Raw genomic sequence first — 23,390 nt, forward strand, 5'->3', positions numbered from 1 at the left:
CACCTTCCAGCATGGCTCCACAAGGCGTGTACTTTCTGTAGCAACACCGGATTTTCCTTTGGACCTCAGTTATCTGACACTGATCCCCTGGGTCTTGATTGGATTTTATGTGGCTATTGAACAGCCTGCAGCAGAGTTTTATTGAACAGAAAATGTTACAGCAATCCAGTGCTACTTGGGAAAAAAATGACACTATTCTGTTTTTCCAGCATTATATTTTTCTCTACTGTCACTTTGAATTCAGTTACATCTGGGCGCTTCAGTGATTCTGCTTTTACAGACAAAGTAAAAGTCCACAGCTTCCATTCATTTACTGTCTTCTGTGAGTAAAGTAATGCTAATGGTTTATTGAGTCAAGAGTACCTCTGCGCTTCTTTGTGCAGACGAGTGAATCATATTCACCACTAATTATAGAGCACATAATGGATGCTATAGTACATCTTCGGCTCATAGTATCTGGGAAATTTGCCTGTTTGAGTCCCTTGCTGAACATCCATGTTCTTGTCATAAATGCATCGTGCTGCTGAACCATTGGGTTATCAGAATGACTCACGGGAACTTTCTTGACTGGCACAAAGCACATACATGCACACTCACATTTCAAGCTGAATCTCGGCGTCAGCCATTCTTGTGAAGGACATTTTCAAAGGAGAATTAAAAATTAATGTCTATGGATTGGCAGTCTTGAATTATTAAGCCCAACAAGCTGGAAATTACCTGAAGTAGACGGGCTCTGAGCAAGAGACAAGAGTGCTGGTAGAAGGCGGCAATAGACATCTAACACCTCATTCCTGAATAAATGTCAGGCCAGAGCTTGCTCATTCCTGTGCGTATGCATACAGGTCTTTCTGGTGAATAAGACCACCTGTCTCTATGAGATTAGTGGTCTAAATAAAAGTAAATAGATAAATATGGAATATTTCTGTGTGAAAGGTTTAAAAATGGGGGGCTTGTTATTTATGCAACACTCTCGTCTTGTAGATGGCTGACTTATCTGCTGCTGCTGATCCTTGACCTGGTCATCTGCTTGGTCATGTGCTTGGGGATAGCTAAGCAGTCTCAATGTCTGCTGATCACGTAGGTACCATGAATGTGAACTTGAAGATATCTGCCTTTCATCTCGGTCTAAGGCTATATTTTTTTTGTGTGCTTGTGCTCTGGTTGAGAGACCACTGTCAGGAGAGGCTCCAGCCAGCCTCGATGGTACCATAAACAATCACCATCTCCATTAACAGCACACAAGACACAATTAGATTTTCAAATAGCTGTTATTCATCTGCTGAGTGGCATCTCCTTTATCTGCAAATGCAATTACAACAGCTTTAATCTACCAAATCTTTATTCAAAGTAGCTGATAGAAAATAGTTTTAGATTAAATAAAAACAGAAGGAAATCGACAGAGACAGTGCAGTAACGCTTGGTCCTTTAAATTTGGGCCAATGATTCAAACCAGCAATGATGTCTGACAGGCAGATCCACATTTCAGACTCCCCATCCCATTTGCCCAATTTAGTGCAACCTACGTGTCAGTGTTACCAGATGATGCTTAGGATCGCTACTCACATCCCTCTCTAATGGGCCCCCACTAATGCCTATTGATCGGCTGAGAAGGATAAGACTGCTCCCTTAACTAATTATTAAGTGCTCTCAGGCTGCTTTATTGGTGCTTTCAAGAGGGTCCGAGGAGAGAGTCGGTGCAGCGAAGCCCTCCTCAGCCTTTTTATATCCATCACAGGGCCATTTTTTCCTCCTCTTACACTGCTTATCTACCCCACACTCAGAGCACTTTCTCAAGCTTTATGCCGGTAGTCAGTTTAACAATCTTGTTAATAGTTGGAAGATTTTCCGCTATGGTTTCTTTTTGCAACTCGTCATTATTAAAACCTTGTAAGAGTTGTCAGTCTTTGGGTCTGAATAAAACTAGAAACTACCATTAGCCCCGCTGACACTTTATGGTGGTTGGCAGCTAACAGATTCAGACTGGAGCCTGTAAGACATATTACAGGAGTTCAATGAAGTAGAAAGTTAGTTGCTCGTCGAGGTTAATCTATAATGCACCACAGCAGTTTGGGTTATGCCTAGAAGCAGATGAGGGGCAATATTCAGTCGAGAGGAAGGAAAAAATTGCATGTTCAGAAAATGGGCTAAATTTTTAATGAAAGAAAATAGTTTTTAGATTTTTGTATAAATCCATCTATAATGTCTGTATCTCCGTTTCACACTCTCAGTCTGCATAACACAGTGCTCCTTTTCTCCAGGGTCTTTGGTTTTGTGATACCATCCTTGATTCTAAGCTGGGCTTCACTAGGAACTGGCACTGCGACAGCTGTGGTGAGTAAAATAGACACATATTTTATAATGTATAAAAAAAAGATTTTCCATTATGTTGATTGTAGAGGCTTTTTATTAACCTTCTTGTATTTGTCTCTTGGTTCCTTCTAAGAGGGCTTCTGGCAATAAACCTCTGGGCAAACACTCAAACATGTTGGCTTCTTAAAGGGTGTCTGTGTAGTTTATAGTAAGCTCTTTCCTAAGGTCAGCCACGCAGTAAAGCTGATTACTCATCTCAAGTCTTTTAGATCCAAGAGTCTTTAACCCCGCTACAAACAAAGGAGCTTTCTAGCTTTAATTGCAGCTTCTGCTTGCTTGAGAATCTCCCACCGCCTTGGCTTGTTTTTCTCCGTCTCCTGTAAGCTTCCTTATTTTTGACAGATTGTTCTGTCTTAACAGTTCTACCTCATGCGTTCAGCGAATCTGGGCTTTGTGTGGTTAATGTTGCTCATATTAGGGACGCTGTCGGGGGTCTAGGAGATAACTCTTTGCTTCCAGCCTTCCCCCATCCCTCATGTCTTTGGCAGGCAAACCTCACATCTATATATTGTCCCTCAGGATTTGAAATCTGGCCAGCTGTTTCAAAGGTGTTGGAGTGAAGAGATGGTGTGCAAGTTTTAAGCCCAAATCGATGCAGCATTGAACAGTCATGGCACCCTGGTGTCGCTGCAGCTTGTCATGAGGGCTTTGGGCGCTGCCACCTCATTGCACTCATGAATTGGGTCACAATACAAGCTCATAGCTAGTTGGTATCCCTTTTCTGCAAGTTTAGAAAGTGGGATTCTGTTGCATTCAGTTAACGGGGACATATCATGCTTTTACGGTTCTTTTCACAATGAAATCATTCACTTGTGGTCTATATTAAGTGGAACTGCAATGCTTTGGTCTGAATTCCTTGTTATTGTTTCCCCACAGCCCCTCATTTGCCCCTGCTCTGGGATGCGTCTGAGAGCAACTAGTCTCTAGTCTCTTTAAATACAAAAGAGGCAAGTCACACCCCACCCCCCGTCATGTTGCAGAGAGTTCCACTCAATCCCATTTGGCCATTTTTGTTGTATGCTGGGGGACTGTGTAATAAATTGTGTGGGTTAATACACCTAAGAACTGGACATTTTGAGGTATCCACTTGCAGTTTTGCCATCATTATCCTTCGACTAGAAAACTGCAGTGAAAAATAAAATGGCAGATCCGCTAAAATGGCTAGCTGGAAGTCCATGACCTTGTTTAACAGTTCTGTAGCGAATTTTCATGATGTAATTGTTAAAAAAAAGCATAGTTGAGAATAGAGAAAACTGAACAGTTTGAAAAATATGACCCAGACAGAATATAAAGATATCTACACAGCACCTGGACAGACTAAATTCAACTGTTCTGCATTCCTAGGGACTTCAAGTGCACTACAAAATGCAAAAGGGCTAAAAAAAGTGGGTTTGTCCCCATTAAAGTCTGTTATGAAGTTGTAAAAAATGGGATCAATTAAGACCTTGGCTCTTGGAGCTACAACAGATTCCTGTGTGGTGAGGAAGGATTTTATTTTTTGGACCATAATCCAAACAGATTTTTTTTTATTTGTCTGTTCTCTTACTCTATTTGAAGTTGATATGTTTTAAAGACTTGTGTTTTATGTTCAGAAAGTGTGGAAGCCTAGCCACACTCGCATGCTTTCTTTTATGGGTAAAACATTTCATAAAGTATTATCATCAGCGTCTTGAGTATATACTGACCTGATTTCAAGGAGCAAAATCAGAATGCGTCGTAGTAATATGTCTACAATATACGTGTTATGATCAGAAATTAATTTTTGAAGGGGTTGGACTACAGTACAAGAGGCTTTTTGTAGGTGTTCTGAGGTGTGTAAAATATGGTCAGGGGCTAATATGTGTAAATCTTATAAGGACCACTGCTGATGGGTTTTACCTTGCTGACATAATTTTTCCATACATATATTTCGATTTGGATTAATATGAATAAACATGTCTGAGGCGCAGATCAGATGATATATGCAAAATGTATAATCCTAAAATGTCTAAACTTCCACACCTATATCATCTAATAGAGTTACAGTTTTCAATACCAATATCATCTTTTTCTCTGTTATTTGGCAACGTTGAGTAGGTTTAAGATGGTCAAAAAGCTGAAACAGGGCATTAAACATTACTTATTTTTCTCAGGGCGGAGTACTTATTCCATGTTTGGTTTGACGCTCACTTAGTATGAGAAAATTTGCACAGCATTGCATTTTGTGGAGAGAAGTCAAAGTTTGTGCCTGGCCCTGCCCACACCCATTTATGAAAACTCAGGGTTTTAATCACCTTTTAATAATCCGAGTTTAAAACTCCTAGGGGAGATGTATTAAGGTGTAAAAAACCATCAAAATGGTGGCTTTAAATTAAAATGACCAAATTTCTGTTGTGAGTAGAACCAGCATACATTTTTGTTTACCCTGCAGATTTCTAGATATGTAATGATTTTCATTGCTTTATGGAAAACTGGTGAAAGGAACTTCAGTTTAGGGAGTGCTATGGAGCATTTTTTCCCCTACCGTATCAATATTTTGGACTGAACTTTTAGCAAAGTATGGTGCATTTTGTATTCCCTGTACTGAAACCTGTGAGCTGTCAGGTCCAGGTTATCCAGAATAGTCCGGTATAGTTTGTTTAAGTTGTGCAACTTTAATCCATGTCATTGTAACATAGCAGGTGAACTAAGTTGAATTCACCAAAGATTTATCCTCATCAGTTAAACATGTTTTTTGGTATCCTTCTACATAAGATATGCAGATGTATTGCATCAAGTGTTATTGTTTTTAGCCGCCAAGATCCACTTACATATAAAAATCTTGTTCTCAAATGTAGGACAGTATGCAAAACAAGCAAATAAACTTGTTGCACCTGCACATCATTAGTTCAAAAAAAGAATGTTTTTTTTTTTTTTTTCCTTTTGAGGAAACATGATGAAATGCTGTGGCAGTGTCCTAGAAAATCCTCAGATTTATACATATTTGATGAGCAGGAGCATAAACAAAATGTCCCTACCAGTATAATGAGATAGAGATGCAGGGCAACATCCCAGCAGTGCATGGCTTGAAAACAGATGACATATGATTAGGCCAAGGCTATGCTTCACACACAAGTTTGGTTTTCTTTAATCGATACAGGATGTTGAAACAAATTACTGTTAAATGTGCATGTGTTTAAGACGGTGTCTTTTTTGTTTTGTCTCATTATGCAAAGTTACATTCAGGTTACATGGTGGGGATCAGCGTTAAGGTCTATGGTTCAAATCTCAGCTATCCTGGCCTCTCTGCAGGGGATTTTCTGTGGTGCTCCAACTTCCTTTCACAGACCAGCATTATTTATGTCAGAGTAATACTAATGAACCCGTCACTATGGACTATAATGAGCATATACATGCTGAGTAGTTTGTTTCATATAGGTCTTCTATTGTTTTGTACCATAAACACAAATGGGATTCTCACAACCCATTCACATAACCTTGACTAAAAATATCAGAGTAGCACAGTAAACCCAGATTGCATAGCATAATCCAGTTTCTCCCATTGCAAACAAAAGTTAACAAGTTATTCCTACTACTCAAGAAAAAATCGATGTTACTTATTATAGTTGGAATATTTTGCCTGTATCATTTACGTAAACCTATCTTTATTTTGATACATAAATCTAAGATAAAGATGCAATAAACACCCACAGAATGTGGTTGTAGTTTTAAAGTAAATGTTTCTATTGCACTAAAAATTTGACCTTTTTTTTTTTTTTTTGGTATTCTGCTCTTTGGAGAGTAGCAGTGGGGGTATAACTAGCCGGGGGTTAATTTGTTGGCTAGCTGCAGGGGTCAGCTGCTTAGCAAACATGTCACTTCCACCTTCACCACAGTTCAGTAGTTTAGAAACAATTTCTTCTAAATGAAAAAATAAATAAATTGGTTGGTGCTCCACATGTTTCCAAGCCATGGCTGTCCGTGTTTTGCATAGCCACAGATGTATCCGAACTACTCAGTTTATATTTTCTGTGCATGATAGTAAAAGTAAGAGCCTTTTTCAGGTAGCTGGCCAGCAGTGTGCAGTAACGGGTGAGGGACAGGCATTGTTACCCTGCTTTCCATATGCCTGGGGAAAAAAAGAAACTCTAATAAGGCACTCCTAACTCTCACCAGGCTCTTTCCCTCACATCTCATGAAAAGGCATCTGAATTATTTCTTTATTATTATTATTTTTTTATTTGTTATTTATTTTATTTGTTTAGTTTAGTCAAAACTTCTTAAAACCTCAGTGTAACTTAACACGGTTTACTGGCTTTTACCTGCCATACAGCAGTATCTCAGGACTTATAATTTAACCCTAAGAACTGAAGCCTGTTACATACTCGGCAAAAACAAAACATTTGTTTGTGTTCTCTTTGTGGAAAGAAAAAGAAAAAAAAATTGTTTTGGCCCTCACTCTTCATACTTCACAAGAAACTCTGCTGCTAAGCTCCTAGAAAGTCCCACCCACAATAGCATGTGTCATATCCAGGCTACGACTGTGGAAAGTTGTCAGACAACACCACAATGGCAGAGAGGGCAGTTTTTGAACTGACAAAGGAAGAGAAGGAGGAGAACAAAATGTTTTAAAGCAGAAGAGGAAGAAGTTTTCTAGCTGTTATTTGCAATTGGTGAATAATTGGGCAAAATGTGTGAAGGCAGGCTGCATGTTCCTCCATTCAATACCTCCAGAGTTGAACAGGGCAAATACAGTGTAGTACTAAGCTTTGCACACTATAACCTGGTAACCTGGTCAGTTAATTCAAGACCTGTGACAGGTTCATGGTAAAAAAAGATATCATTTACGACTGATTACATGATAAGCTGACAAAAAAAAAATTTGGCTTATGCACTAAATTAAAAAAATGAAAATATGTAATTAAAATGTAAAAAACAAAAGTTGTCTTTCAGGGTTTTTTTTGTTTTGTTTTGTTTTTTAAACATCAGATGGATGTGAGTATGGACATTTATTTACTGACACAATAAGAAGCAGCTTAGCAAGAATGACATAGTATATATGTCGGGGGGTACACATTTTGAGTTCCAAGTAGATTTAAAGATAACTCATAATAAAAATAAACTTTGGAACAATCCCAATAAAATATTCTATAAACACAATTATGCAACTCTTACAAAACACAGGCTCGATATCAAGCCAACTGTCTGTTTAGTTTGCCAAAAACTTGGATGCTACTTGGTTATTAGATGCTTTACATGCAACGATTGTTTATCTGGAAACCTAACCTGCTCTATAGGAGGTTAGGTTTCCAGATAACTTTCTACAGAGATAGATTGAGGTAAGAAGTGAACTTACTTTGTAATACTCCAAATCCTGACCTGAGCCTGAAGTTACCTCCTTGAGCCAATAATCCTGCTTTGTAGTACAGACCTCAGGTGACAGTTCCGATCGGCTCCAGTCCTCCCATAATGAACAGCATAAACATTGGTATTGAAAAAGGAATGCATAAAGTAGACATAAACTAACATTCTTCTCAACAACCTTACTAATAAAAGTACCTTTTTTTCATAGTGACACCAGTAAGGGAGATGAGTTTCTAAAATGATATATTCAATTTATTTGTCATAAATAAAACTGAGGCATTTTTACCACAGTTTTACCTTAAAGTGACTGATTAAAATTATGGTGAACAGAAAGTCCATAACCATTAGATTCTGTGGGATTCTGGGGTGTGTAATTAGTTCTTTCGCAATCATTTTTTGCTTTTATCCTTGTTTAATAGCTAGTGATGTGGTATTTTTATTTATTTATTTTATGGGTGGGCACTTTAGGTTGATGTTTAAGAATATTTTATCTACTGAAGATCCAGCCCTTTATATATTAAAGCCTTAGAAACATTTAGGAGTATACTATTACTACAAGTAATAAATACAGTTCATTAGGAGCATGTTACTATATACTGCAAAATGCTTAAAAACATCTGTTATATTTCACTTTTTTTCTGATAATCCAAGCTAAACTTACATACTATTAAAGCGTTGGTATATGAGAATATACGCATAGTGCAGAAACTTTAAAATAACTTACAGTAAATAACTGTATTATTACACTGAGCCACTGAGCATGCTTTTAGATTATTCTTATTATAATTTTGCTGTTTTATGTTTGTTTTCATCTTTCTCACTCTCTCCATCTGTGTGTGTGTGTGTGTGTGTGTGTGTGTGTGTGTGTGTGTGTGTGTGTGTGTTGCATCACTTGTTGGTAGAATCAAAGCGGGTCTGCTCCCTGTCATGTCCTTTTGAGCCTACCTCACAGTGACAAGTCGGAAAAAGGCCCCTCTTGATGGTGACTGACATGTACAACAGTAGACGTATTTGAAATAGATGGGTGTTTGATCCTGAATCCCATCAGGGGTATGGTTGTCTGGAGCTTTATTGGTGTCAATGGAAGCCCAGCTGTTAAATATGTAAATGTGGGGAAAGATGTTCTAGATATAATTTGGAAAACCATGCCATTGCATGTGGATGAACCGAAAATGCCGTTGGTATGTGCATGTGTGCATGGTAACCTTTCTGCATAGATGGATCAGAACTGGTGGAAAAACTGATTGCTAATCATGGATGAAAACTAAGTGTAGCACTGGCAATACTGCTTATAGGGCCAATAATGTCAAAAGCCAATTCTTACACAGTACTGTTTTTTTTTTCTAATTCTTTTTAGAAATAGTTATATCCTTATAGGGAGAGCTGGGTTAAAATAGTTGAATACAAACTGATGCACACTTGCACTTTAAGAGTGATGAAATCCTTAAAGCCCAAATAGTTTCTCTTGCAGAGAGATTGCCCATAATGCCCCCTTCTGAATTTAGTTTTATTGTGTTGCTTCACATAAATTTTGGTATGCACCTTATGCAATTTGTAATGCATTTACTTCAGTCTTGCATGCTTGTAATGTGTTATTGTTTTCTCCCAGGGCACAAGCGACTTCTGTGTGTCTCCAAATAAATTCATTGTTAACCAAACCAAGGATTTCCTCACCGCAGGTGATTTATCTCTAAAGACAGAATTGCACAGACCCCAGCTCTTGTCGCTGAACATTAAGGCATGATACTAACCTTCCTTTTTCTCTCCCCCTTACAGATGTTGCACACTATTATTTGTTCTGCAGTCCGAATCTACAAAACCCCTTCCAGCAGGTATTGACCAAATGTTCTGGCTGTCTTCTTATCCGTGAAGTCATTTCGAATAAATCACACACTAGATAGATTACAGTTTTAAAAGGTGTGCTTTTTCTTGTTAGATGGAACTAATTTATTACAAACCCTTACACACGGGAAAAGACAACACAGTTCACAGTAAATGTATTTTATTAGAGGGTTATTTATTTTAATCAGAAAGTTTTCTGTGTTTGCTTGTTTTGTTTTTTTTAAATAAACTTAAGATCACAATTATTTACACCCCACAGTTTGATATTTAAAATAATTTTCAGAGTTTTGTTTCTAAAAGCTAATGCCACAGGGATCTCTATAAAGATGATAAAAATAGTTTTTGTTTTAGAAAGAAAATGTGTTTTCATTTGCATTTCAACTTACATTTGCCACTAACCCTTTATTTTACTTTTGGTTATATTAAAAATACTTACTTTAAACTTGAATCTGCCAGAGGTAAGAATAATTGTGGGCTTAACGGTTAAGTTGAGATTTGCTGTATGGTTTTGTTGTTGTAGTGTTTTATCTTAATTAATTAAAATATCATTAAAGAAAGGTTACCTTCTTAAAAAGTAATTTCAAAAGGTGAAGCTTGTTTATTGTGAAGATTCATAAAACACAGAGGGAAGCATCTCAAGGATTTATTTCAGCAAATTTCAACAATTAGAATATTCAATACAACCAATAACAATGGATTTTACTTAAGCTATGGCTTTAGGGCCTACACAGTCATGCGGGAGAGTCCTGCCTTGACTGTTGTCCAGCAGAGAGTCATTGACACTCTCCAAGCTTAAGCCGCAAAAGATCATTGCTGAAGAAGCTGGCTGTTCAGAGTGAACAGCATATTAATGGGAAGCTAAGTGAAATGAAAAGGTTTGGTGGGGGGAAATATTTGCACAGGCAACAGGCATAGCTTAAGCATCAAAAGATTGTGAAGCGAAATCCTATTCTACAAGTTGTGGGATATTCACAAGGTGTGTACTGTGGCTGGAGTCACTGCTTTAAGAACCACACCAAGATGTTTCCAGGGCATCGGCTAAAACAGCTGCATTCCTGTGTTAAGCCACTCCTGAACAAGAGATGATGCCAAAAGCATCTTATATGTTACTAAGTGCTGCAAAGGCTTCTTTTCAGAGAATTGTAATTTTCTATTTCATGTTGAAATCATGATTGCATAGTTTAAGAGTGAAGAGCCGCATAATTCAAGTACTTTAAGGTCCAGTGAGTGAGAATTTGGGTATTTATGTAACCTGTGGCTGTAAAGTCAACACTGCTGTCTACAAGGAAATTTTAGAGCACTTCATTCTCATTTCTCCACAAGCTTTGCAACAATACTGATTTTCTTTTATAGGAGGACTTAAAAATGGCGTTACAGTGTCTAATTGGCCAGCAAATTTACCTGCCCTAAACCTCATACATAAATTATGACATATTCTCCAAAGGGAAGATGAGAAACACCAGACCCAATGATGTATATGGACTGAAGGTCGCTTTTAAATAAATCTTAGCTTCCTTAACACCTCAGCAGAGTGACAGTGATTGCCTCCATGCCAAGTCGCATTGATGCAGCAATTCATGCAGAAAAGCCCTGACCAAGAACAGAGTACCGTATTTTTCAGACTATAAGGCACACTTAAAATCCTTAACTTTTCTCAGAAATTGATGGTTTACCTTATATATGATTACCTTTATGCTTACTGACGATTTTATGTGGTACAATTCACTCAGAATCTGTTTAAATGTGTAAATACGACTTTGGTAAGCACACAGCCGCTCTGCTCAAAGGATATTTGGAGCATTACGGTACACTGTGTCATTACCTGATTGGACCCTTGAGCTGTCTACAAGACTGCCTGACTGTAATGTTGAAACTAGAAGTGCATTCATGTAAAGGCCCCCACATACTCGGATGTAGTTCACTCCGTGGTGGTCCATGCGTACTCATGCTCGTGCAGAGCTCAATTGCTACGACCACATACGCGGTGTCATACTACAATATAAACTTCTCGAAGGCAAGAAGCCTTTACATCATACTGTTTTATATGCGACACCGAGCTTGATACACAGAGCTGCTCCAAGCAGGCGGTCGCAAGGACACAAGGCATCACAGTCTCTCTCTGTTCTCACTGACAGGTGTGCGGTGGGAGCCTGCTGGAAAAAAAATGGCTCTAGGTGCTCAGCTAGCTAATCACACATTTTACCATCCGTTCCGCCGTTTCGTCCCACTAGCAGAAAATGTGGGAATTGTAGGAATTTGCCACAAGAAATGTAGGCAATAGTACCCTCGTCTATGAAGGGTAAAACGTCCACAGAGAGTCAGTGTGAAGTCCACGCAGCTCACAGTATACACACAGTACGCCCGAATATGTGTGGAAGGCTTTAGGCTGTCCGCGCTTGGAGTACGTGTTAGCAACAATAAACCTAGTAAGTTAATTCAATATAAAAGATAATTTATTGGCAATGCTTTTTTTTTGGCCTTATGCTACAAACAGGGCATTGTAGTCCAACTACTCTGTCCTCCTGATAGACAGAAAGCTTTCTCTCTCTCTCAGGAGACCGTTTCGCACGTGAAGGGTCAGACGGATATTGCACACATGAGAAGAATATTTAGTGCACCTTTTAATCCAGTGTGCCTTCATAGGTAGACAAAGACGCACATAGACATGTAAATTCATGGTTCGCCTTATGGTCTGAAAATTACGGTACATACATTGTACAGTACATGGACTCCTCAGTCAGCCATCATTTCTGTATTAAAAAAACCCTTTGTTTAATTAGTCTTATGTCATATTATAATTTTGGGTCTTTATTAGCTTTCACTCATAATGATTCAAAGTAACCCAAGTTATCGATTAAAATATGTCTCTGTGTATGCAATGAATCTGTATAATATTTATGTTTCACAAACAGAACTGCATTACTGACAAAATGCTTTTATGACAGTCTAATCTATTAACATGCTCTCATATTGGAATGTTTGAAGTTTATTTGCTCTTAATTGCCTCTTTTAAATGACTTTTTAATGAAACCGTTTTATGCATTTAAAATGCTGATCCATTGAAATTGCCCCCCAAATAATATTAACAGCAGAAATGCCACAGCTGTTGTGCATTCTCATTAAAGCTTTTCCGATAGTGCGGCTTTAAATCTGAACCACTCAGGTTCTCAAGGCAAACCAGACTGAGTCATAAAACCTTGTCAGATAAACACAAACCCACTTTTGCATGTCCAAGCTTTACATGGGAGGGTTATAATAACTCTATTTTAGAACTTTTCAATGACAGATGGGGTGATCTCAAGTCACTTGGCATCCCATGAGGCATATAATATATGTCTCTCTGGGAGGATAAATCCTTGACCTATAATTATTTAAAACCTGCATGTTTAGCTGTCACAAAGGCACCCATTAATGCATTAAAGTGATGCCTGTTTTGTCTGAAGAGATAATCCTTTGTGTGATGGCCCAACAGATATAAATATTGCTCTTTTGTTTCTGCCTAAGATTATTAATGCGAAAGAGAGGGGATGAGGGTGTGTGAGATAATTGATGCCGTAGGATAATGTTGGCCTATCTGTCTAATGTCATCTTTATTAAGCCTTACTTGGCACCAAATTATTTGTTTACATGCTACATCCTCCTAAACAATGGTCTACTTAATAAGATCCTCACATTGTTTGTTGTTGATGTCTGTCCATGCAACTTATTGTGCTTTTTTTTTTTTTTTTTTACAGTCACTAACAATCTGCCAGCGCTCTCTGACCACTATGCAAATCCAGATCCAGGGCCTGTTACAGTTCTCCTTGCCCATTTTTCCCACGGCTCAGGTAAGTGGTGGCCCCCAACGGCCCATTATTACCCCAGGCCCAGGAAGGTTGCGTATCATTGTCTCCCCTTGTGCACCTTGTTATACAGAGAGACCTTTTAGGGATCCAGCGGCTGTTAAACTCCACAGAGTTCAATGTTCACCAGCTAACAGCCTTGCTTGACTGCCGCGGGATACATAAGGTAAGGTCAGTCTCTGACTAGGACATTTTTAATAGGAATTCTTTGTAACAGAGCTCAGAGCCACTTAGGGGTCCTGCTTGGCTGATTTTTGACCTTATCTCTGTGTACTTCTCATGTATTTGAACCGTTTTAGCCGTTTGCCCACCTTGTGTCTAAGAGAGACGGACTCCGCTCACCAACTCCAGTGTTCTGATAATAAAAGACCACCAAGTTTCAACTTATCACACCTTTTTTCATTTTAAGATAAGACAAATCTGCATGTATCAGAATTGGATTATGACTGTATTCAAATGTCAGCTTGGTTTTAGAATATTAAATTGAGAGATCCCTGCTTTCCAGATGGTTTCTAGAAATGTACCCAATCAAGTTACATATACCATGGATTTTTCTATTCACTAAAAATGTGAACTGATGAATAACTTTTCAAACAGCATTATCTACTCTGTATAAAGTCAGTGATGTTACAAGAAGCATAAGATCAGAGGGCATTAGTTGTGGTTATGGCTATGATGGGCAAGTTACTTTGAAAATTTGATTGCATTTGAGCTGCAAGGTGCTATGATCATGTTGAGAATTTTAACTGGTACCAGTCCATTTATGTTCCCATTTGAAGTTGTCCAATGTATTGTTTTTTTTTGCATATTTGCCGCTTGCCGAAAGAGAAAATCCTTTAACTTGCTTGTCTCCCATCACATGGTTGTAGAATCAGCAGTACATTCAGTTGCACAGCATGCAGTCTGTAATCATACCAATTTAGCTTATCCAAACAGTGTCTCTCTGTCTAACTGCAGAGTGATGAGATTTTTTATTTTTTGGTTACTTTTCTACACTGGTGTTGATTGGAATGATGGTGGTGATGTAAGCTGTACTGCAAGTGCATGCATGGCATGACTAACTGATGGAAGTGGGCTCATTATCGTCTACCTGCCTTGTGATCATTAAGGCTGATGCAGCAGTGCTGCAGAAGCATTGTTTTGACTGGAGAATCATCTTAATGGGATGTATTGACGACACAGTAGGACTTTTATGACAACTTGGCTCAAAATAATCCCTAAAACTCTGCCTTTTCCACTATGCCCTGGTCCTCTTCCGAAACTAGTTTGTGTTTTATTTTTGGCAAATCTTCTCAAAATAAATTAATGTTCTCATGTATATCTCAACCATTACAATTAAAGGCCACTGAAGGGGGAATTTAATGAAAAAAACATTTGAAAAAAGGAGGAAAATACAACTACTGAAAAAATGCAAATGGGTGTTCTCAAAAGATACGGAAGTCGTTTTTAAGTCCTTTGTAACGTCATCAGAAGCATTTATAAGAAAAAAAGCATAACAAATAAAAACTGACCCTGAAATGTTGAGTGAGCTGTACTGCTTTTTTTTTTTTTTTTTTTTTTTTAAGAAAAGTCTGGCTAATAGCTTTAAAAATTCTGCAGCACTGACAGCAGAAATGCTAGATATGAAAACAAGATTGTTTCTCAGGGCTTGTTAGACAGATTTAACAAGCAATGCAAATCAGTAATGCATCCTTGATATGCGTGCCATAAGAATTAGTCTGAGATTTATATCTCGATCAGTACTTCTGCAGTGTTAGACTTGAATTGCCAATTGTTGACTAACAAAACAACAAAGAGCCGCCTGTATTGGTAAAAGCCTTCCAACATTATTCTCAGACATAACTAGTTGTAATTGTCCGTTAAACTGCTTTATTAAGAAAAATATAGGGACGCTGGAGGATTCATATGAAACCAAGGGTCAGCCGTAAAAACGCATAAGAGTATGCACACACAGTCTTCCTCACATAAACTGGTATCTGTGAGAGTAAAAAGTGCACTGAGGGTTTTGCTTGCATCATGGAAAGTTACAAAAATATTCAAGTAGAAATGGCTGTCAGGACAAAAAATATGAGAGAACATGGATTTTTATTTCCAGGGTCATATAAAGATCGCTCTAAAAAATAATGGCTATGATCATATGCTTGAATATTTTTTTAATTTTTTTCATGGGAAATATTTTTTTTTCTAAAGTCTGAAAATTGACTCTTTCAGGACTACCTGGACGCCCTAATGGGTGTGTGCTATGATGGAGTGGAAGGGCTCCTCTACCTCTCCTTGTTTTCTCTTCTGGCTGCCTGCTCGCTCTCTGCCATATTGGGTGTAATTTTCCGACTGTGGACATTAATGGGAAGCAGGTCAGCACTGAGTGAACTCCTTACCCCATTTTGTACTGCCCAGCATGTACTCCTGAAAAAATGCTCACCCTCAGTCCTGTCTGTCCGTACTTCTGTCTCTTTGGGTGGATATTTAACGCTGATCCAGGGAGAAAGAGTACAACGACATCGACGAGGAAGACCCGTTCAACCCCCAAGCGCGCCGGCTGTCGTTTGACCCCAGGAGGTCCAACACGCACAGTTTCTGCAGTTACATCAGCAGCCTTGGCAGCCAGGCCAGCCTTCATCCACCTCCTCAGTCTTCTTCTAACTCCACAATACAACCTCCTGAATATATGTAAGATCAGCTGCAGGTGACTGTATTCTGGAGTCTGCACATTCGGCGTCTTATGTTTTTTTTCTCTTTGTGTTGCAGGAATCAGTCCATGCTGTTTGGGGGAACCCCTCGATATGAAAATGTGCCGCTCATTGGGGGAGGATCTCCACCTCCTTCGGTTCGTTGGCCTTATGAGGCTCTAGGGACCATAGTCTGATAGTAATGATCAGAAACAACAGCATTCAGAATGAACGTAATGCCAATGCAGTGCACACAACCTCACAGGGTCAGCATCCACTCGTGGGACTTGTGTTGTTGTGTTGTGACTGAAGAGTAGCCTCTGCTGGCCACTTGTAGAAGTGCGTCTCATGTGTAGCTATCTCTTGTGCTCTGTTAATATCCTGTATTTTTGACTCGCCAAAAAATAATTTATTTGTTATTTAAGAAATCACACCTTTTGCTCACCTCATGAAAATTATCTCAATTAGTTAAGCACCACACGTTTTGATGCAGATTAGTAAAACCCCCTTAATTGTTGCATTCTGTGTTTTGTCTCCAGAGCTTAGGGGGTAAATAATAGATAACAGATGGAGCACAAATAAATACACAGTCCACATCTCTGCTGTGTGATGTTTTCTTTCTGCTAAGTTTTTTTTCTTTCTTTCTTTTTTTGCTTCTGTGGCTTCAGCAGCCTTAACAGCATACCAAAGACTAAAAACACAATTTGAGTGGGTGAAGGCAGACGAGAATCTGGATCATTGTCTAAAATGTTGCTCTGTGAGGCACGCTGTTATCTGCTAGAGACATCTCTTATCTCTTTTCTCATGACAGAGAAGCTTGTAGCTTTAAAAAAAATGGCTTTAATAAAATCTTCACTTTGCTTACGCTTGTGTTTATGGTTTGGGGTTTTTCTTTAGTTTTAGCGTATCAGCTTTTCTGCCTCTTTGCTTTTTAGGTTGTTTTTTTTTTGTACAAGTAGTTTGTCAGTGGCATGTCTAACCACTTTGAAAAACTTTTCTTTTTTTTTCTCGACTCAGACTTTAATAACTGTAAGTTTTTAATGACCTTTTTCCTTCTCACTTGTTTGCATTCACCTACGTTCCATCTTTTTCACACGCACCTTAGAGTCCTAATCGTGTTTGTGCAAAATATTGTAACTTTTACCTAGTTGACACTCAGCAACCCCAACTTTGACCTTCTGGCCCTGTTCGAATGTTGCATGTGAGTGTAACCTGACCTTTACTTATGCTCTCTGTCTTTTTTTTTTTTTTTTTTTTTTTTTTTACCTGCCTTTTAATTCCCAACATATTTTCTTCCCTCAAAATTATCCAATCTCTAGAATAAAGAACAGGGAATAATTTTTATAGTGTTTCCCAAATTTATCCTAGATTAAATAATTTATAAATATACCTGTAACGTGATATCTAAACTGCACCAACAGAAGTTTTAAAAAAAAGTGTTTAATTTGTGTCTTTTACTTGTAGTATTCACCCAGTATGAGGACCACCTACCTGTCCATGAATGATTCACAGATCCGACACTTGAGGACTGATTTCCAGGTGTAAGCTGCGGCCTGCTGGACCCGTCCTTCGCGCATCAGTCTGAGGAACTGAACTCCTGCCGAGAAAGCTGTGCTTGTGACATAATCCTATTCATAGGAACAACTGATTCTTGTTCGATCTCAAGCATGAAAGCAGGCCATATGAGACAGTTACTTCAGTAAGATGTCAGTACACTGCTTGAAGAGGCCCGAATGTCATTTTGAACAGAGATGGCCCTTTAAAGACTTCTGTTGCTTTTTATGGAAATCTTATAGCTGAAGTGGAAACATCTGTCAGTCAAATTCACAACTTTGAACTGAGATAACCCAGCGATGTTTTTTTAAATGTAATTTAAAAAGCTTGGACAATCATAGCAGTATTTTGATTTTGACGGTAAATGAGCAGTGGATTTGGCTACATTGAGACCCTTGGGCAATATTTTTTTTTCCGCAGTATCACGCTTGTCTGACAGCAGTGTGATAATGTTTTGACCTTTTAGTGACCTAAAATGGTGCAAAATGAAACGAGACTTCAACTTCTCTAAATATTACCTGGATATGTAATGAAAATTTTACTATCTCTTGTAATTTTGTTTCGAAGAGCCAAAGATGCCTTTTAATAAGTCCAATTGATATACCTGAGGTGTTTTATGCAACATATGAAGATGTAAATGCATGTGTGAAATAAAATTGACATTTAAATCCTACATATTATGAAGCCTCCTCAATTTTCTTACAAGTGAGACAAGGAAAAACTATATCCAAATAAATGCTTTGTTGATATATTGTGGCCATTATAAATGGGATTTATGAAAAGGAGGGGGGAAAATCAACAAACCAATTAAATATTTGTTATTTTAAAAACAAATATCTAGATGTTCTTTTTGCTGTTGACAAGCTCAAGTAAAATACAGCAGATGGGGAGATTACATGTAATTAGATTGACCTATTGTTATGATAGCATTTGTCTTAGTTGATTTGACTGTGACATTATGTTGATGTTAAAGGAAAAAGTATCTATGCTGAAGACAAAACTTTTCCTACACTTGGTAGACTTAGATTTTCATTCAACCAATAACTTTTTTTCCCCAATTCTTGGATTTAAAAAATAAAAGTTTGTATTTTCAGTTTAAGGAAAATAAAGGTATAAAACGACTTATTTATACACTTCCCAATAATCCATTAAATAGTCTATGCTGGAGTGATAGCTATATCACTGTTCTTGTAACTGCTGGCAAGCTATTTGCTTGTTTCTACTGGCATTTTTTAACATTTACTGTGTTGATGATAGTCTTTGAGGTTCGAAGTGCTTTATTTTAGATTTAAATTTGATCTGACAGAAAATGCATAACTGCTGCCTCCGATTTATTTTGAGACAGAAGAGCAGTTATCAGTATTACTCAAGCATACTTGGTTAGATTTATTTTTCAGAAGAACAGAACTTGTTTAAAAAAGCTCTCAAAATTGTTTTATTTTATAACATTTGAAAATATATACCAGAAGTTTAAAGTCGTGTGTTTTCCAGTTAAAAAATTAAATAGTTTCCAACCATTCTGATTTTTTTGCAGTTTTCCCCCCCAAAGATGCCAGTTTTACCAATGAGTGAGCTCACAGTTAAACTCTACTGTCATAGTACCCCATAATCTGTAGATTGTTTTAGTGGCATAGAGTTTTCTGTTTTCTACTTGGCTTGGAGTTAACTTTGCCGATGACTTTGTAGCAATCCCTGATACTGAGCATTCCTTTAACGACAGCAGAAAGGAAAACTCCCCATAACAGGAAGAAACCTCCAGCAGAACTAGAACCAGGCTCGGTGTGAGCGACCATATGTTACGATCGACTGGCAGTTTAGGAAGACAAAGCATACACGCAAATAAAAAAAAACATCCCAAATTACTTTCTGTTAAAGAAAAGTAAAAAGTTAATTGCTGTAGTAGCCCCTTTGGTGGCTTCATCTTGGAGAAAAACACAGCTGAAGGTAGATAGGCTCTTAGCCAGTATTCAAGTGTTTAGGATAAAAGAGGTTTAGGTTGGCACCAAAACTACAGCGATACCTTAGGACTACTTGAGCAGCTCAAAGTATAAGCTTTTTAGAATATGGGACTTTTTAAACCTAGTCTTTAAAGAAGATAGAGTGCCTGCCTCTCAAATTAAAACAGGAAACTGGATCCACAGAAGAGGTCTGAAAACCAAAAGATCTGCCTCCCATTGTACTTTTAGAAGCTCTTGGAACTACCAGTAAGTCATCAGCATAAAAGTGGAAAATCATGTCATGCTGTCTGATAATATTACCACTTGGAAGCATATAATTATAGTGAAAAGAATTGGCCCAGCCACTGAACCCTGTGTTACTCCACAAGAAATCCCAGAGATTATCATCTACTTGAACAAATTGGAATTTGTTGGACAAATAAGATTTTACCCAGTCTAGCACTGTTGCCTTAATCCCTATGGAACATTAAATCCTTTCTAAATGAATTTTGTGATCAATCTTAAATACAGCACAGATCTAAAAGGATAAGTGTAGACAAAAGTCCATTATCTGAGGCCATGATAATATCATTAGCGACGTTCAGTTCTAAGAAGAGCTGAGAATATACATATAAAACAGGAAGTTTAAAGTGTGTCAACAGAAGATGTGTGCTTTAACATGCGTATGTGTTAGAATAACTGAGAAATGTCAAAGTATAGAGAATATGGATTAGAATGAGACGGCCTGAAACAGATCCACCATGTCCAACAGCACAAACAGAAAGTGATGCAATACAGCTTATCTGTAACTAGTTGGCAGCAGTGTTGCCTCCTGGGTTCAACTCCCAGTCTGTTTTCATCTAGCACTGGATGTTTGGTGTTTTCTCCCTTTGGGTTTCATATACAAATTTGTAAGATAAATAGTTAGATAATGTAGTTCCTGTCTATCACAGGTGTGTGAAAATCGAACAAATGGAGGTTGCCGGAAATGTAAAGATCATTAAGCAGAAAAACAAATATTAGGGCAGATTAAAATATGACAACTGAACTGAATGTGATCAAGCTTGATAAATGTCTAGTCAGTCCATCACTGCCTCGATGTCATCAAGCACTGGTAGAGCAAGCAAGGGAAGAGTTTGGAAAGTGTTTACCACATCGCAAAAGGTAGCTGTTAAGCACATTAGACTGTACTGTACAGTTTTCAATACTATTTCTTCAAACACGTTTATTTATATTTTTGTTAATAGGCTTCTATAGCACAATAACTCAGTCTTGTGTACTATTCTTGGTCAGAGTGTAAAATGTGTATATATGTACACTAAAAATTCAGATTTTGCACCTTCATAGTGCCAATACTAATTATTATCAAGACATGCTGTAATAGGTCAAATAGATTTTAAGCAATTGTACAAATTTTATACAGTATATTAGCAATATTATATACATTTTATGTGTTTTTTGACATTAGGTTTTAGCTCCATATTAGGAAAATCAAATATTCATGGAGTTGTTGTGGGTCTTACACTTTCTACACTTTCCCTAAGATATATTTTCTGTCTTTCAGAATTATAACTCTTTATATTGTTTATGATAGATTACTATGTGACAATAAATATTTTTTCTTGCTTTGGTAAACTTGATTTGTGTGAAAATCTTAGACCCCTGATTCAATAGTTCAAAGAACCACATTCAGCAGGAAGAACGTAACGAGGTCATATCCTTAATGAGTTTTTCAGTTATTCACTTTATTGTTCAATTCAGCTCACTCTTCTTTACAGAATTGGCTTAAATCATTTAGGTTTGCAAGCATTTTTTTTTGCTCAGTTTTTAAGATCCCGCTGCATCACGACAATCAGATAAAGGTCTGGAGTTCAGGGTAAGCGGCACAACTACAAGGTGGCCAAATCATTATGTCTACAAAGCAAGGTCCCCATTACCCTTTTTGAATGTTGGTAAGATGTGTCTTTATAGATCTGTTATTTTCTGTTTTCTCCCAGCATTTCTTTGTGCAGTGTGACCAAATATTTCTACTTTGTTCTTGTGTGTCCAAAGGACTTAGTTTCAGGAGACTTCTAAAACTATTAAAACCTCTGCTTACATGGAAGTCATCACATCTCAGGATTATCACTCAACCAAGTGTGATTGATTAACAGTGCATGGTGGCCACATTTTTTTTTATTTCAGTAGCATAGACTTGACAAGAGTATAGTCAGTTTGTTAGTGACTGTATTGTATTGGCAGTGATGAAAATGCCTATTTTCCTTGTAAATGTATGTTGTTCAGAATAAAACATACATTGAAATGACAAAAAACTAGTGTAAAATCTGAATTTATGAGAATTGGTACCATGCTGACTGCGCATTTGCATCTCTGCCACATATGCCTAGTCTAAAAAACACAGTGAAACACTTTCTAATCATGCCTTGGTGGTTATACGTTCCCCTACAGACTCTATCCCACCTTGTTTGTTTAAAGAGATATTAGCCACTATTGGATCAAGTGTACTTCAGATTATCAACAGTAGTCTTTCCTCTGGAACACTTCTGGGGGGTTTTAATCAAACATTTGTATATCCCTTTCTTGTAAAAGATAGGGCTTGACCCTTTTCTCTGCTCTTATTGTCAGACCCATCTCTAATTTTCCATTTATTTCTAAAATATTAGAGAAGGTTGTCCACAACCAGTTGTTACCATTTTTAGAGGACAATGGTATCACTGAGCCGTTTCAGTTTGGGTTCAAAGCCCTTCACAGTACAGATAGCATACTTTTTAATGATATACTTTTGTCAAGAGACTCTGGAAAGTTTGTTTTTTTAATGCTCTTAGATGTGTCCGCTGCATTCAATACTGTTGCTCACTGTATTTGAATCTCTCGACTTGAGCACTAGTGTGGGTATTAGGGGTGTTGCCCTTGAATGGATTTGTTCCTACCTAACCAGTAGGAGTTTTTGTGTCAAAATTGACAACTTCATGTCTTCCACATCTCCTCTTCCATATGGGTCCATCAAGGGTCAATTCTCGGCCCTCTCTTATTTGCTCTCTACCTACTCCCCGTCGGCTCTGTTTTTAGGAATATTTAATTTCACTGTTATGCTGATGATTGCCAGATCTATTTCCCCTTGGTACAAAACAACACTGTCCAGCAACTCACACACTGCTTTGAAGACATTAAAGCATGGCTTTATCTGATCTTCCTTAGTTTAAATGAGAACAAGACATAAGTTATGTTGTTTGTATCAGGTTGATGTCTCTCCCCAAAAGTAAATCTTGTCTCACCGCCATTTTACCTTATTTCAGGGACTGTGTCACTAATCTGGGGATAAAGTTTGACTCTGATAGCAAAGGTGAGATCAATCTTAGCAAGGCCTGAGTAGGAAAACTAGTCCATGCTTTTATCCCAGTTTGTCTTGACTACTATAATGTACTGTATATACAGAAGGCATTAGCCAGACCTCTCTTACCTTTTTGCCGCTTGTGCAGAACTCTGCTGCTTATTTGTGAAATCAGACCCGTAGGCACTAGCATATTACTCCCATTCTAGCATCCCGGCACTGGTTCCCTGGTTCTACAAAATTAATTTTAAGCTTTTGTTATTTGTTTTTAAATGTTTGAACAACCTTGCTCCACCATATTTATGTGAGCTGATTCAGCCTTACAGCCCACCCTTAGATCAGCTAATCAGCTGCTGCTGACAGACCTTAAAACTGGGCTGAAGCTCAGAGGTCACAGAGAATTTGCTGTTGCTGCTCCTAAGTTATGGAATAACTTACCATTGAGTATTTGACAGGCCTCCTCTATTCCTGTTTTTAAATCTGTTTTAAAAACACACTTTTATTTCCTGGGTTTTAATACACT

At 37.9% G+C, this 23,390-nt stretch overlaps 1 protein-coding gene across 5 annotated transcripts in view; it reads left to right on the forward strand.

Moving 5' to 3' along the window:
- The window catches only part of LOC105932070 (protein tweety homolog 2-like), a 46,377-nt gene extending 28,098 nt beyond the window's left edge, over nt 1–18,279 (forward strand). For 4 of the 5 annotated variants that reach the window (XM_021320742.2, XM_012871052.3, XM_012871053.3 and 1 more), the window contains 10 exons: nt 982–1,077; nt 2,259–2,331; nt 9,302–9,371; nt 9,469–9,524; nt 13,269–13,361; nt 13,450–13,542; nt 15,588–15,730; nt 15,858–16,046; nt 16,125–16,203; nt 17,510–18,279. In XM_021320742.2, coding sequence (XP_021176417.2) covers nt 982–1,077; nt 2,259–2,331; nt 9,302–9,371; nt 9,469–9,524; nt 13,269–13,361; nt 13,450–13,542; nt 15,588–15,730; nt 15,858–16,046; nt 16,125–16,203; nt 17,510–17,590 — 973 coding nt within the window. In that variant the 3' untranslated portion in view covers nt 17,591–18,279. Of the gene's footprint in view, nt 1–981; nt 1,078–2,258; nt 2,332–9,301; nt 9,372–9,468; nt 9,525–13,268; nt 13,362–13,449; nt 13,543–15,587; nt 15,731–15,857; nt 16,047–16,124; nt 17,247–17,509 lie in introns of all 5 variants that reach the window. The other variant, XR_004932941.1, reaches the window with a different exon arrangement.
- Nucleotides 18,280–23,390: the final 5,111 nt, after the last annotated feature.

Source organism: Fundulus heteroclitus, chromosome 16, assembly GCF_011125445.2.
Source record: "Fundulus heteroclitus isolate FHET01 chromosome 16, MU-UCD_Fhet_4.1, whole genome shotgun sequence".
NCBI lineage: Eukaryota > Metazoa > Chordata > Actinopteri > Cyprinodontiformes > Fundulidae > Fundulus > Fundulus heteroclitus.